Source organism: Sciurus carolinensis, chromosome 5, assembly GCF_902686445.1.
Source record: "Sciurus carolinensis chromosome 5, mSciCar1.2, whole genome shotgun sequence".
NCBI lineage: Eukaryota > Metazoa > Chordata > Mammalia > Rodentia > Sciuridae > Sciurus > Sciurus carolinensis.
This window is the reverse complement of record NC_062217.1, coordinates 101,063,971-101,076,968: the sequence shown is the minus strand read 5'-3', so window position 1 is coordinate 101,076,968 and position 12,998 is coordinate 101,063,971. Positions and strand designations below refer to the sequence as shown.

Here is a 12,998-nt window from a genome sequence, read left to right as displayed (position 1 = left end):
AAGGTGGGGGAATTGTGCCCTGTGCCTCTGACAGAGGCCACTGCCAGAATCGGCTTGACCTTGGGGAGGAGCAGAGAGCACTTACCTCAAGTCAGGCACTTAGCTAAGTGCTCTCCAAGACTTATTGCATTTGTCTTTGGAAGGTCCATGGGATCTGCTAGTTGCACTTTAGATGGGGTAATGGGGCTCAGAGAGGTTGCAGAGTCACACCCAGTGACCCAGCAAAGAGTCCACAGCAGGAGTCAAACCTGTCTTTGTCTCTCAGGCCCTCATTCTCTGCACCTCAGACCACGCCACTGATACCAGTGATGAGAATCAGGCCCAAGTTCCATTTACCCCACATGAAGATTGAACACCCCAGAAACACCAAGGCATATAAAGTAAGTTTAATTTAAAGGATAGAACAGAGACGGGATCCAAAGCTGGTATTCAAAGAAGTGGGGTTGTCCTACTCCTATTATAGGTTTTAGATTTCCTTTGTTCTCATATTTTCTCCTCCCCACCCATCCTGCCTACCAGATTAGTAACCAAAAGGTGGAGCGATCCAAGGGAGCTGCCCAGGGGTACAGGCAGGAAGGGAGCCGCCCAGGAGGCATTCATTAACAGCCCCTTGCAGGGAGGAACAATTCCTGGAGGCAGGTAAACTTGAAAACAGGTTGCAGAGGGGGAAGGGTTGGGGAGGTATTAACATTTTATTTCCTTTTGAATCAGTTCCCATCTTTCTGACCCAATCATTCATTACCTACACTGACTGTCCTTTTGCCCCACCACCACCACTAGGAGCTGTGGGAACTGGCGGGGTCTGAGAACAGGATACCCTGACCTTGCTTCCCAGCATGCTAGCCACCCTTACTGTGGTCAGAGAGGACAAGAGATGGTGACTCTGTTGAATCCACAAGACTGGAAGTTCAGCCCCCCCCTCCCCCTTCCCCACAGAGACTAGGAGCGTTCGGCACACAAGAGTCCTGTGAGGAGCCAGGTCAATGAGGGCCACCTGACTTGTCCCTTCCTGGGCCTTGACTTTTCGAATGTCAGCAATTCTGCTTAATGTTCTAGGACCTTGTGGAATGTGCTGAGCTTTTCTAACCTCAGTTTCTCAATCTATGAAGTGGGGAGATTTAAGTGATGTGGGAGCGTTGGGAAGTGGTTCAGCTCCCTCCCCTGCAACCTGCTGGTAATTTCTCTGGCCCCAACTTCCTACCCACAGGGGAGACACAGGACTATGCCACTCCGTGCAGAAAGGTCCAGGAATCCCACATATCCTGCCAGCAGTGCTTGGCCCTCGGGAAGGTTAGACTTACAGGGGAAGGAGAGGTGAGCCCAAGCTCCAGCTCACACCGGCTGGGAGGGATGAGTACTGAGGGTCGCGCTGTTAGCAAGGCAGCGCCCAGGAGCGTCGGCGGCAGTGCTTTCCTACAGTCGCCAGGGGGCGGTCTGCACCAGGGTATACCCAGCTTTGCCTCCGCTGCAGACTGGCCGGGCCAGGCCCTTCCCGGCAGAGGTCAGCTTTGCTAGGGAACATTTCCTGAGCGGCCCAGGCTGCTGCAGCCTCTTTAACAGGCCGAAGACTGCCATCAACGCATCATCCCCAGAGGCACCAAGGAGCCAGGGAACCTGGTTCCTGCTTGATGATGTTCAGTTTGGGCTGCACCCCCCTGTTCCTGCCCACTCCTTCATCACATGGTGGCCTGGGGCAGGGCCAAGTCCCAGGCTCTGTGGGGTGAGAAGAGGGCGCCAGGAGACCAAGAGCTCCCTCCAGGCAAGGAAGGATCCCAGACAGGTTCCAAGCAGAGGCGGAGATGCCTGGCTTCCCAGTTCCAGGTGAGCAAACCCCGGTCCAGCATCGCCTAGCATCACCCGGCAGCTTTCCTGGACACCTGGTTATCCCTGCTGCCAGATCCCAGACGCAGTGGGGACTGGGGTGAGGAGCATATTACCCTATTCGCTCACATGCGTGCAGCCGGGAGCCCTGCAGGGAATGAATGAGGAACCAAAGGGTACACACCTGGCCAGGTCAGTCTGGACATCAGGGCTATATGCATGTCCATTCTTGAAAGATGGGGTTTTAATTCTCCCACCTCAGCAATATTAAACTGTGGCTTGGGTGTCCCACAATTCCATTGTAATACCCTCTTCAGGGACTTGTCAGTCCCAAGGTTAATGTTTTTGGTACTCATTCAGTACCTAATGAGTGCTAACTCTCATTATTAATACTGTCTGTGGGTGGGGTGATATAGGGTACAGGAGCACTGGCCTGAGTCCAGGAGGACCTGGCATCTCTACTGCCTGCCCCTGCAGTGAGCCCGTTTGCTGTGTGGCCAGTGCCAGCGTGGCTGCACTCGGCTGAGTCATCCTGAGATGTCGGTCCAGTTCACCCTCCCATGACTGCACCTCCTAGTGATGCTCAGCAGTCTGGGAGCTGTGGGCTGGCCTTAACTGGGGTGCAACCTGCTCTTGAACCTGCTGCAGTGTGAGTGAGGGGAAGGCTGGAGTGGGCCATGGGAGCACGGTTCTTTTGTCCCCTTCTGCCTCTGAGGTCTCCAAGTCTGCTGTGAACACTTGTTTTTGAAGCCCTTCTCCCCTCCTCTTGGTCATAGCTTCCTGGCACCTATCCTGACCTATTCTGGCATCTACCTGTTTTCTATGCCAGCGTAAGAGCCTTGTGGGAAGTCAAACCCCACTTAGCTCCTAGAATTAGACCAGGTTAGCTTTCGCCAATCAACACATCTCACTGGTTTGCATTGACTCAGGGATGGATTTTTTTGTAGCCCAAACCAAAGCCATCAGGAAAAAGGAGACATTTGGAAGAGCAGGGAGGGACAGCTGCCCAGCATGTCTGAGAGAGATACTTGAAGATAGGCTTTTTCCTTCCTGCTGAACAGGACCGAAGAAATAACAGCTCCTGAAGCAGGTTCCAGTATTTCTTAAAAATAAGGGACTTTATTAAAAATGAAGTAGACACTCCAGAGCAAACAGGAGAACTGCAAAGAAACCCAGAAGAGGTTGATATTATCAAACTGCTAGATCCAGCCACACCTGAAGCTCAAATTATGAGGAGTTTCCTGCTAAAGGAGTCGCTAAATCCCTCTTATTAGTGAAGTCAATTTTAACCAGCTTTTTTGTTTACCACAACTGAAAGATTCTTTCCTGATAGTAATACTATCCTCTTTTGACTCAGAAAGTATAAAGGTCACCAGATAAAACACAAGGTACCTAGTTAAATCTGAATACTGTTTCAGATCAATGGTGAATATCTTTTTAGCTAATGTTTCTTCTATCCTGTCTATATCTTCTATACTGTCTACCTTTCAGTATCTTTCTCAGAACTGCCAAGAAACTGCCCCTCCCTATTCTTTCAAACATCTCTTTCCTCATACACTTGGTTTGGGCTACTAACCAACACATTCCTGAACCAATTATATTCCATGCACTGTTTAAAACATGCTTAGACTACAAAATTAACTGGGCATCCTATATTTTCATTTGCTTAATATGGCTCATGTCCAAAATCACATAACTAGAAAAGGAAAAAAACTGATCTTGGACATAGAGTTTTAGTTTTAAAATCCCTACTACACCAGGTCATGGGTTGGGCTTCTTCTCACTCCCTAGTCTTCCCTATTGTCCTCCCAGTCCCATGTGCTTAGAGAATATAGAGGAATGTCACTGTGGGTTCATTAGGGTTCCCAAGGTCTGCCCTGGCTCTAGGTTTCTCAGGCTGATGTTCCTTCCTCCGGTTTCTTGCCCCTCACTCCATTTCTGCCTCTCTCCCTCAGGGCTTCCTTCTTGGCTTTGCATTCTGGTCTGTGAAACCCAAACCACTGCTCTCTTGGGCCCAAAGACATGCTGGCATCTCTGGTTTGGGCCCTTGTAGATCTAGCACTTGCCCACTGGCTCCTTCTGCTCTCAGCTGCCCCAGATTAGTCCCCAGAGGCACAGGCGGCCCCCTTCTCTGTTCTTCCCCAGTGCTTCCCTAGAGAATGCTAACTGTGGGAGCTGCCCCCAAGTCCCCAAGGCATGAGCCAAGAGAACTCTGCCCCATCACAGTCCACTAGCACTGTCCAGTAGCCGGCAGCCCCAGGCTTCACCCTCCGCAGTGGTGGTAAAAGCCACTCTCTGCTTCCCTCCAGCTTGGGGTTGGAAATTTCCAGCACCCTGAGGATTGGCTGTGCTCGTGTTGTCGTTAATAACAGCGATTGGTTTTATGATCACAAACGTGATATAAGCTCAGTGCAGCAGAGGAAGCAGCACAGAGACAGGTGGGTGACAGGAAGAACATTCTAGTGGAAGTCCTCCCAGGAGTTGCTCCTCTACCCATAGAAACATGCCTGCATATATTTGCTCTCCCCTAGAACAGGACAGCTGCTTGCCCCTGTGGAGGGTCGTATGTGTAAACTGAAATCACATGCAAATTTGCAATGTTGCTGTGAACTCGTTTTCAAGGCTCTGTGGAAACAACTCCCCTTAAATCCAGGTCAGCTCCTTGGAAAAAAAAAAAGTGTTGAGGACTTTGCAGTTTACACAGCACCTTATTTCCTCTGACTCCTTAATTGTCAGTTTGCTCTAAGAGGTGGTTATCATTATTGTCCCCATTCTACCGATTTGAGGAACTGATACCCAGAGGCCCTGTGACTTCCCCAAGACCACTCCAAGAACCCTGGGTACACGTTCTTCTAAGGGACTAATTCCTAACAGCAAATTTCTTGTTTAAAATCCAAGAAAACACCAGATAAAGGGCATTCTAAATATATTTCTTTTCTATAGATGCGGATCTGTTACTGGAAAACAGGAATTAGCTTGTCTGCTTGAGGATGTGGTTGACTTTTTATAAAAAGGATATAGAAGAAATTTGCACAGATTGCCAGCTTCGTTATGCTGCCGACAGCTTCCAGCAAAAGAAGAACCTTCGCGGCCAGATATTTCAGTAAGAATTTTATTATACTCTGTGTGGGGGATGATTACCTTTGCTTTTGACTTCTTCCTTGGGGGATGGGGTCACTGTGGCCACTGAAGGTGCCATCTTGGCCTAGTGGGTTGAGAGGACAAAACAGCATTGGTGGGCTGGGTCCTGCCCTCCTTCAGCTCCCAAGCACCCACTGCTGGCCCAGCACTGACCCCTGAACCAGGGCAGCTGCTCCGTATGTGCCTGAAAACAGAGGCTTCAACACAACAATGATTGTCAGGGGTGTTGGGCTTCAGTGGTTCAGGCTATGCTGACATTCGGTTTCTGTAAGGACTAAAGTGTCCACGGACTGCCGGGGCACCCGGATCCCTGCTTGGGAACGATGCACCCCACTGGTTAACTAGTTTACAAAGGGTGAGGATGGCTTAGTAGCCCCCAGTACAGCACCTAACGAAGCAGGACTGCTATCTATTCAGTCACAGGCAGGTGGTAGCTTGGTTTCATGCAGATGCTGGGTCATCCAGATGTTCACAGGGTCAGTTGTGCAGGTGCTGGCTGGATCGCAGGCAGGAAGGAGTAGGTTGAGTTGGTCCTGCATGAGATGATAGACCTGAGCACCCTTGGGCTGATGAGTGAAATTCCAGATGCCGGCAGGAGAAATGCAGTCAGTGGTCCCCACCCTGGCTCCATGCGAGGACCACTGGAAGAGCTTCTTAGAAATCTTCCCACTCTTCCTCTGGAGATTCAGGTTTAATTGGTCTTAGGTGGATCCCAGACATCAGCATATTTTTTAAGTTCCTGATGAATGTTATGTGTAGTCAGGGCCAGGAAGCAGCAGATGGAGCCCAGGGAGAGCTCCGACTCCACACAGCCACCTCTGCCGTAGTTGGGGATGAGGAATAAGGCTCTCCATCCACAGAGATGAGAGCTAGGTGGGCTGAAGCCAGGAGCCTGGCTCTGACTCTTGGCTGGACTCAAGCTGAGAATGTGTCTCACGTTAACATCCCTGGATCTTATTTTCCATGGGTGAAATCAGGGGCTCGGGGAGAAGGTGAGATCAGCTTCTTGCAGTCCAGATGCCAATCTTTTGAGAAAGGGACAAAGGAGATATTGCATGAGACACTTGAATTTAATGAACTACATTGAATTAGCATTTGTATTGAGGTGGAATTTTCATAACATAAAATTAACCTTTGTAAAAGTGTAAAATTCAGTAGCAGTTCATACATTCACCTGTGCAACCGTCACTCCACCTAAATTGCAAAACATTTTCATCCCTTGCGTACCTCCACCCCAGTCCCCAGTAGCCATCAATCTATCTTCTGTCAGTGTGGATTCACCTACTCTAGATGTCTTATAAACAAAGTCTCCTATTACATCTGGCTTTTTTTCACTTATCATAATGTTTTTGAGATTTGTCCACATAGTAGCATGTATCAATATTTCATTCCTTTTTATTGGGTTAATTTTTAAAGGATTGTCTGGTCTCAAACTCTTTGGAACTTTGTAAAACTGGCAGCACAGGAGAAGGTGGCTTCTCCTCCCCACTGTTAGTTGCATGATCTCTCCTTTTCTCTCTCCTCTCCCCTCCCCTCTCTTCCCCTCTCCTCCCCTGTTCTCCCTCCCCTCCTCTCTCCTCCCCTCCTTTTTGCTCCCTCCCCTCCTCTTCTCTTCCCTCTCTCTCTCTCTCTCTCTCTCTCTCTCTCTCTCTCTCTCTCTCTCTCTCTCTCTCTCTCTCTCAGCCTTGGGTAATTATTGAGGAACTTGACTTTGCTTTCAACTGACATTTCCAGGGACTTAGGGCAAATCTAAAGTTCTTAAGGGTTAAGTGGTGCTAATGCACCTTGCATTTTGTCCATAGTTCCACCAAATCAAGCATCTGCCAGAACGCCCCCTCTAACAGAAAGCCAGAGACCAGCCAGTACCAGTCTTGGCTGCTGTGCTAAACCCTCACCCAGCACCAGCACCGTCCTGGGCTCAATCACTAGAAGGCCCTCAGATTCCCTGTGGGATTTCCCTGCCAGGTCACACCTGCTGCAGCCTCTTCTCTCACCAGCTTTACAGATTTCTACTCAGTAGTCTGTCTGGTCCACTCTCAGGACTGGTGGCTTCTTCCTGTAGCTGCCCCTCCCAGGGATACCTTACCCCTCCCACAAGGAGCAGGTTGTCATCATGATTAGAAAGACAGTGGATTCTGCCTGTTCCCGACCAGAGTGTCCAGGTGTCTCAATTCTGTCATTCCTATGGGTCCCCAACACTGTGGCCCACTAGTTAACTTTAGCACTAAAGCCAGGGGGGAGCTTGGAGTGGGGGTGCTCCACAGCATCCTTCCCCTTGCCTCTGTGCCTTTGCTGCCCTCAGCTTTTCCCTAGAGAATACTCTCTCCCACCCTACTGTAGATGACAGGGCTATAAGGAGGTAGGAAGGCTAGACTATGCCCTGGAAGAACAGAATTGGAGAGAAGGGAACTGAAGTAATAGGAGGTGGGTAATAAGAGAGGGAAGGTAGATGGATGTCATATTGAGAAACTTGGACTCTTTCTCTTGGGCAATAGGGAACTATTGAAGGTTCTAAGCATAGGACTGATCTGATCAGAATTGCATATAGGAAGAATGTTGGGGCAGAAGGTTGAGAGGACAGTGCTCACCTGAATTCTTACAAAGTCCTCCTCCTTGGTCCTACCAAGTTCCTACCTGTTTCTACCTTGGACCTTCCATATCTTCTTAATACTGCAGCTGGAGTGCAGCTCTTTAAACCCAAGTCTGGTCAGCTCTGTTGCTTGCCCACACATCCCCATGGATTCCCACATCATTCACGGTTTCTCTGTCTGCCTGCCAGCTCCTCCTGCATCCCGCCCACCCTTTGCCATCATCTCCTACCATTCTGCTACTCGCTGGGCACCAGTATCACCGGCCTCTTCACTATTGTCCAGATGTACCAGCATTTCCCATGCAGTCTCCATTCCCCCCACCTCCCAGATAGCTGCCTAGACTCACCTTCCCGCAACATCTACCTAAGTGTCCCCTACTTCTGAGACTTTCTCTCACTGCTTAAGTCAGAATGGGAGAGGTTACACAGTCACCTCATCACAGGTCACCTCTATCTGATGACAGGGTGGATCCTGCCCGTCACAGTGTCCCAAAAACCCAAGCTGACAGAGAAACCATGAGTTGCCATCGCCAGGTCAGAGAGTCAAGAGAGCAAGCTCTTGAAGGTCTCACATTGACAAATCCTCAGCCTGGAACTGACATGTCACACTCTACTCACAACTGTGGTTCACAAGAGCCACTGCCTCAACTACCCACAAGGAGTCCAGGAAGTCTAGTCCTCCCACACTCCTAGAAGGGGAGAACTGGAATACTAATGACCATGCCAGTGGCCACACCAGTCATCACACCAATTGCAGCCCTGTGCCAACTTTCCTGTTCTCTTTTCCTACTTTGTTTTTCTACATAGCGCTTGTTATTGTGTTCGTTGGTTTTCCATTATGAAGCACCTGAGATAAATAGCTTACAAAGAGAAAAGGTTAATTTGGGCTCACAGTTTTCAAGGCTTCAGTTCATGATCAATTGACTGTGTTGCTTTGGGCCTGTGGTGAGGCAGCACATCATGACTGGAGCATGTGGTAGAGCAAAGACACTCACCTCATGGCCAGAAAGCTAAGGAGAAAAAGAAAGAACCAAGGTCCACTCTCTTTGGGCACATCCCCAAAGACCTAAAGACCTCCCATCTCTTAGAGGCTCTACCACTTCTCAGTAGTGACCTAGAGGACCAAGCCTTTAACTCATGAACCTTTGGGAGACATTCAGGAAACATGCCATAGGAGTTATGACCATATTCTATGTTTATGTATTTTAATAGTTTTATTGATATGTAAGTTACACATGACAAAATACACCCATTCTACACAGATGATTTTTAGTGAATTTATAGAGTTGGGACAACCATCACCACGATCCAGTTTTAGGACATTTCTTTTGTCCAAAAAAGTTTCCTTCTGCCCATCTGCAATTGATCCGCACTCCCAAACTCCACCTCTGATTTGTGTTCTGTCTCTATTAATTTGCCTTTTCTGGATATTTATAGACATGTAATCATACACCATGTGATTCCATGTCTATAAAACAGTGTAAGGTTTTTGATGTTGATTCATGTTCTCGTGTGTATCAGTAGTATGTTCCTCTTGAGCTGAATAACATGCCATTTTATAGATGTACATTATTATCCACACATCAGCGGATGGACTTTTGAGTTGTTTTCAGTTAGAGTTATATTGAATGATGCTGCTGTGAACATTTAGAAACATGTGTTTCTGTGAATAAATGCTTTAATTTTTCTTGCTGTTTTAATTTTGTTTAATTTTTAAGAAACTGTCAAATTATTTTCCCAAGTCTCTGTACCATTTTATATTCCCACCAGCATTATATGAAGATCTGATTTCTCCATATCTTGCCAACACTAGTTATTATCTTTTATCTTTTTTATTGTAGCCATTTTAATGACTCTAAAGTGGTATGTTATTGGGAATTTGATTTGCATTGGTATAACAGTTAATGATGTTGAGCATCTTTTCCTGAGTTTATTAGTTATTTATATATCTTCCTTGGTAAATGCTTATCCCATTTTTTGCTAACTGGCTGAGTCTGGGTTCAAATTTGTGATCCTCCTGCCTCAGCTTCTCAAGTCACTGGGATTACAGGTGTATGCTTGCCTCCTACTTGTTTATTTCAAGTTCCGTGTCCCTTCTACTGCTAGGGTATAGACTTCATCCTGCAGCTTTATTGCTACCTCCGTATTGGTCCCTGTGTAAGCAGCACTTAGAATAAAAAGGGAAAAGGGAAAAGTTAGAGTTGTTTTCACAGTGTTTGCACAACAGAGTTTTGCCTGGTGTGTAGTATATATTTAATAACTGTTAAATGAATGTATGAAACAATGAATAGCATGGAGGGTCGACTAATGGCAAGGTGACCTTGCTGAGATCCTGAGTCAGTGAGAATATAGAGCAAGTTCAAGAGACAATGAGGGAAGAATGGACAATGCTTGGCTGTGCTGGACAAGGGAATCACTGAGCACAGTTTCCAGTTAGGCAATGGAATGTTTTTGGAGGTGCAAGGTCATCCTATAGAAGTCAAGGCCCTTCATTATAAAGCTAAGTACACACACACACAGAGATACACACACACACACACATTCCTGGCTTAGAAGTCAGAGAAGCTTTACTAGGATCCACGGGAAGATCGAAGAACCACAGGTCCAGCTTCTGCTTCATACTGGTGGATAACTCAGCTGATCAGTGACAATGTATATGTGTGCTGCTTCCCTTCTGTCTCTCAGATCTCCCAGGAAGCTTCCTGTGGATCAGTCTGACAGGAGATATACAAGAAAAGAAGTCATTGGAAGTATCATTCAGCCTAACCAAGTTGCACCACAAAGCTATCACATGACCTTGCTCTAGTTTCTGTTAGGGAAACTAAAGGCAGATCAATTGACAGTCACTCTAAGTTCCTAATGGAATAGCTCTAGAAAGAGTAATGAGTGGGCAAAGGTAGAAGAGGTCAGAGCAGGGAGACCCACGGAACAGAAGTCCATTTAAATAGTCCAGGAGAGAGCTTGTGAGAAGCTAGGTCAAAATAGTGGTAGTGAAGATAGAAGAGAGTCTAAGAAGGTAGAACACACAAGACTTGGTGACTGGATGCTGTGGAGGGTATAAAGGAAGGAGGCAAGTCAAGTTCTAGCCAACTGGCTTGTGCAGTCAAGAGAGTAGAGATGCCATTGTTGGGAGAGGGAACAGGGGAGGGATAGATGAGGCCCTTCCTCATCAACCCTTTAGTAGGCTCTGTCATCTCATCATCCCATTACACTGGTCCCAGCACCATCCATCCATCCACTATCTACCCATCCACCCATCCATGCACCACACATCCACCCATCCACCATCCATATATCCACGCATGTGTCCATACTCTCACGTCCCTGTCAACCTGTGCCCTAAGTTAATCTGCTTAGTGACATTTACTACCTGGCTTCACACAGCAATGATCCATGGCTCCTTCTTACCCACTAACCCCCATCCCAACACATTGTGTTGGGACCTGTCTCCATCTACAGACTCAGAACGGTGGGTGCCCATGACAGGGGTCTTTTAGAAGTATTTGTCCAAATGCTTGATTGGCTTCTGGGAGCTTCTTGTAAACTGGCCTGGCAAGGACAGTAGCAAAATGTCTGTAGAGGCAGCTTTTCTGACTGAACCATCCACCCGACAGTAGCAAAATATGTGCAGAGGTAGCTTTTCTGACTACACTATCCACCCACTCCAGCCTTCCTGCTAGATCTCTCAAACTTAAGCCAATATCCCAGCCATTATAAGGAAACGCCTGTTCTTCCTTCTTCTTTCTAGTGAAAAGAGGAAGAGAAAAAAGACCTGATACTATTCCCAGATTAAAAGTAATAACAAATAATAGCATTAAGGTCACTGCTCCCAGTTAACAACTCACTTCAGCACAATGCTGTCACTGGAGCCAGCCTGTGAAATAATAATGTTCCCGTTTTACAGGGGAGAAACCTGAAACTCAACAGCACTGTGGCTCCATCCTACCCCCAGCCAGGAAGTGGTGAACTTGTGTACAAGTTTGGGCTTCCCAAAAGCAGACTTAGGACAAGAACTTGGGCTCAAGTGGTTTATGTGGAAGGTGATAACAGGAAGCAGGACTGAGGGGGCTGGAGAGTGACACATGGAAGAAAGGAAGCCAGTGTCGGGGGCACAATCAAGGCTGTTGCCACATTAACAGGCTCACTCCACGGGGACTCTGGAAAGCAGTTTCCTGCCTCACGAGATATCTCAGATGGAGCACCCTGCTCCCTTTCACCCTCTGCCGAAGGCTGACCCAGGGGTGTGGACAGCTGGCCAGCAATTCTGGGCTGCATTCCTTTGCTTGGGGCTCAGCAGGGTCTTTTGGTTTCAGAACCCTGAGGCTGAGTCTGGAGAAGGAAGTTAGCTGGGGCTGAAGTCAGCTGTCCAAGGCGACAGACAGGACATAGGTACCCAAAGCTGTGCCACAAGCTGTGGCCCTCAGGTATTTTCCCTTGTGCAGGGTAGGGGAGTATGTGAGCTGGACAGACCTGGGTGACAGAAAATGGGTCCCAGAAAAACATCCACCCCAGTGCGGAGGCGGGCATAGAGAGAAAGTTCCAGAAACAAGATGAAGTGCCTCATTTCATCTGCTTCTTGGTGAAGGAACCCCCATGGGTGCTAGAAGTCCCTTGCTCACTGTGAGGAGGAAGGAGAGCAGCTGCCAGAGAGTCCAGGCTGCCATAACAGAGTACAACGGCCAGGGGTGCTGAAACAGATTCACTTCCTGGTCATTCTAGTGGCTTGGAGCCCAATATCAAGGTCTCAGCAGGTTTTGTTTCTCCTGGGCTCTCTCATTGGCTTGTAAATGGCATCTTCTCCCTGTGTCTTCATATGGTCATCTGTGTGTGCGTTGAGGGGCAGGGGTGTCTGTCCTGATCTCATAAGGACAGCATTGGATTATGGCCCACCCTAATAACCTCATTTAACTTAATCACGTCTTTGAAGGCCCCTCTCCAAATGCAGCCACATTCTGAGGCACTGGGGGTTAGGATTTTATCTGAGTTTGGGGGGACACAATTCAGTCCTCTTGCTTTCCTGAGGTCTGGGCTACTGGTTCTGAGAGAGAGTCAAGCGTTTGTGCCCAGGGCAAGGCAGGACAGAATCGTGGGCAAGAGTCTAGACAAATGCTCTGCCAGACACACTGGTCTTCCCTCTGTGTGTGTGTCCTGATCTCTTCTGTGTCCTGATGCCCTCCAGGAAGCCAAGCAAAGCCCACACATGCCCACCACCAGCAGCCGAATCAAATAAGGGCTGAGTCACCAGCTTTCCTTGCAGACCAACTTCCTGTGATGATTTCTGATCCTGCCCATCTGGAAGAAATGACAACCTTGAGAACAGCTGTGAATTAGGAAACCACAGTGAGGTCCCATGGCCCTCCACCTCTGCAGCTTGCCCTCTCGTGTGGCTGCCTACCCAACTCTGTGGGGGCGGAGAGGATCTCTTTGGTTGCAGGATAAGGAGGTA

General features: G+C 48.1%; 1 protein-coding gene across 2 annotated transcripts in view; it reads left to right on the top strand.

The window, feature by feature from the left end:
• Positions 1 to 1,749: 1,749 nt before the first annotated feature.
• Arhgap22 (Rho GTPase activating protein 22) overlaps positions 1,750 to 12,998 on the top strand; it is a 185,132-nt gene continuing 173,883 nt past the window's right edge. The window contains exons 1-2 of one of the 2 annotated variants that reach the window (XM_047554513.1): positions 1,750 to 1,821; positions 4,765 to 4,924. In XM_047554513.1, coding sequence (XP_047410469.1) covers positions 4,873 to 4,924 — 52 coding nt within the window. In that variant the 5' untranslated portion in view covers positions 1,750 to 1,821; positions 4,765 to 4,872. Of the gene's footprint in view, positions 1,822 to 4,571; positions 4,662 to 4,764; positions 4,925 to 12,998 lie in introns of those variants that run through there. The other variant, XM_047554510.1, reaches the window with a different exon arrangement.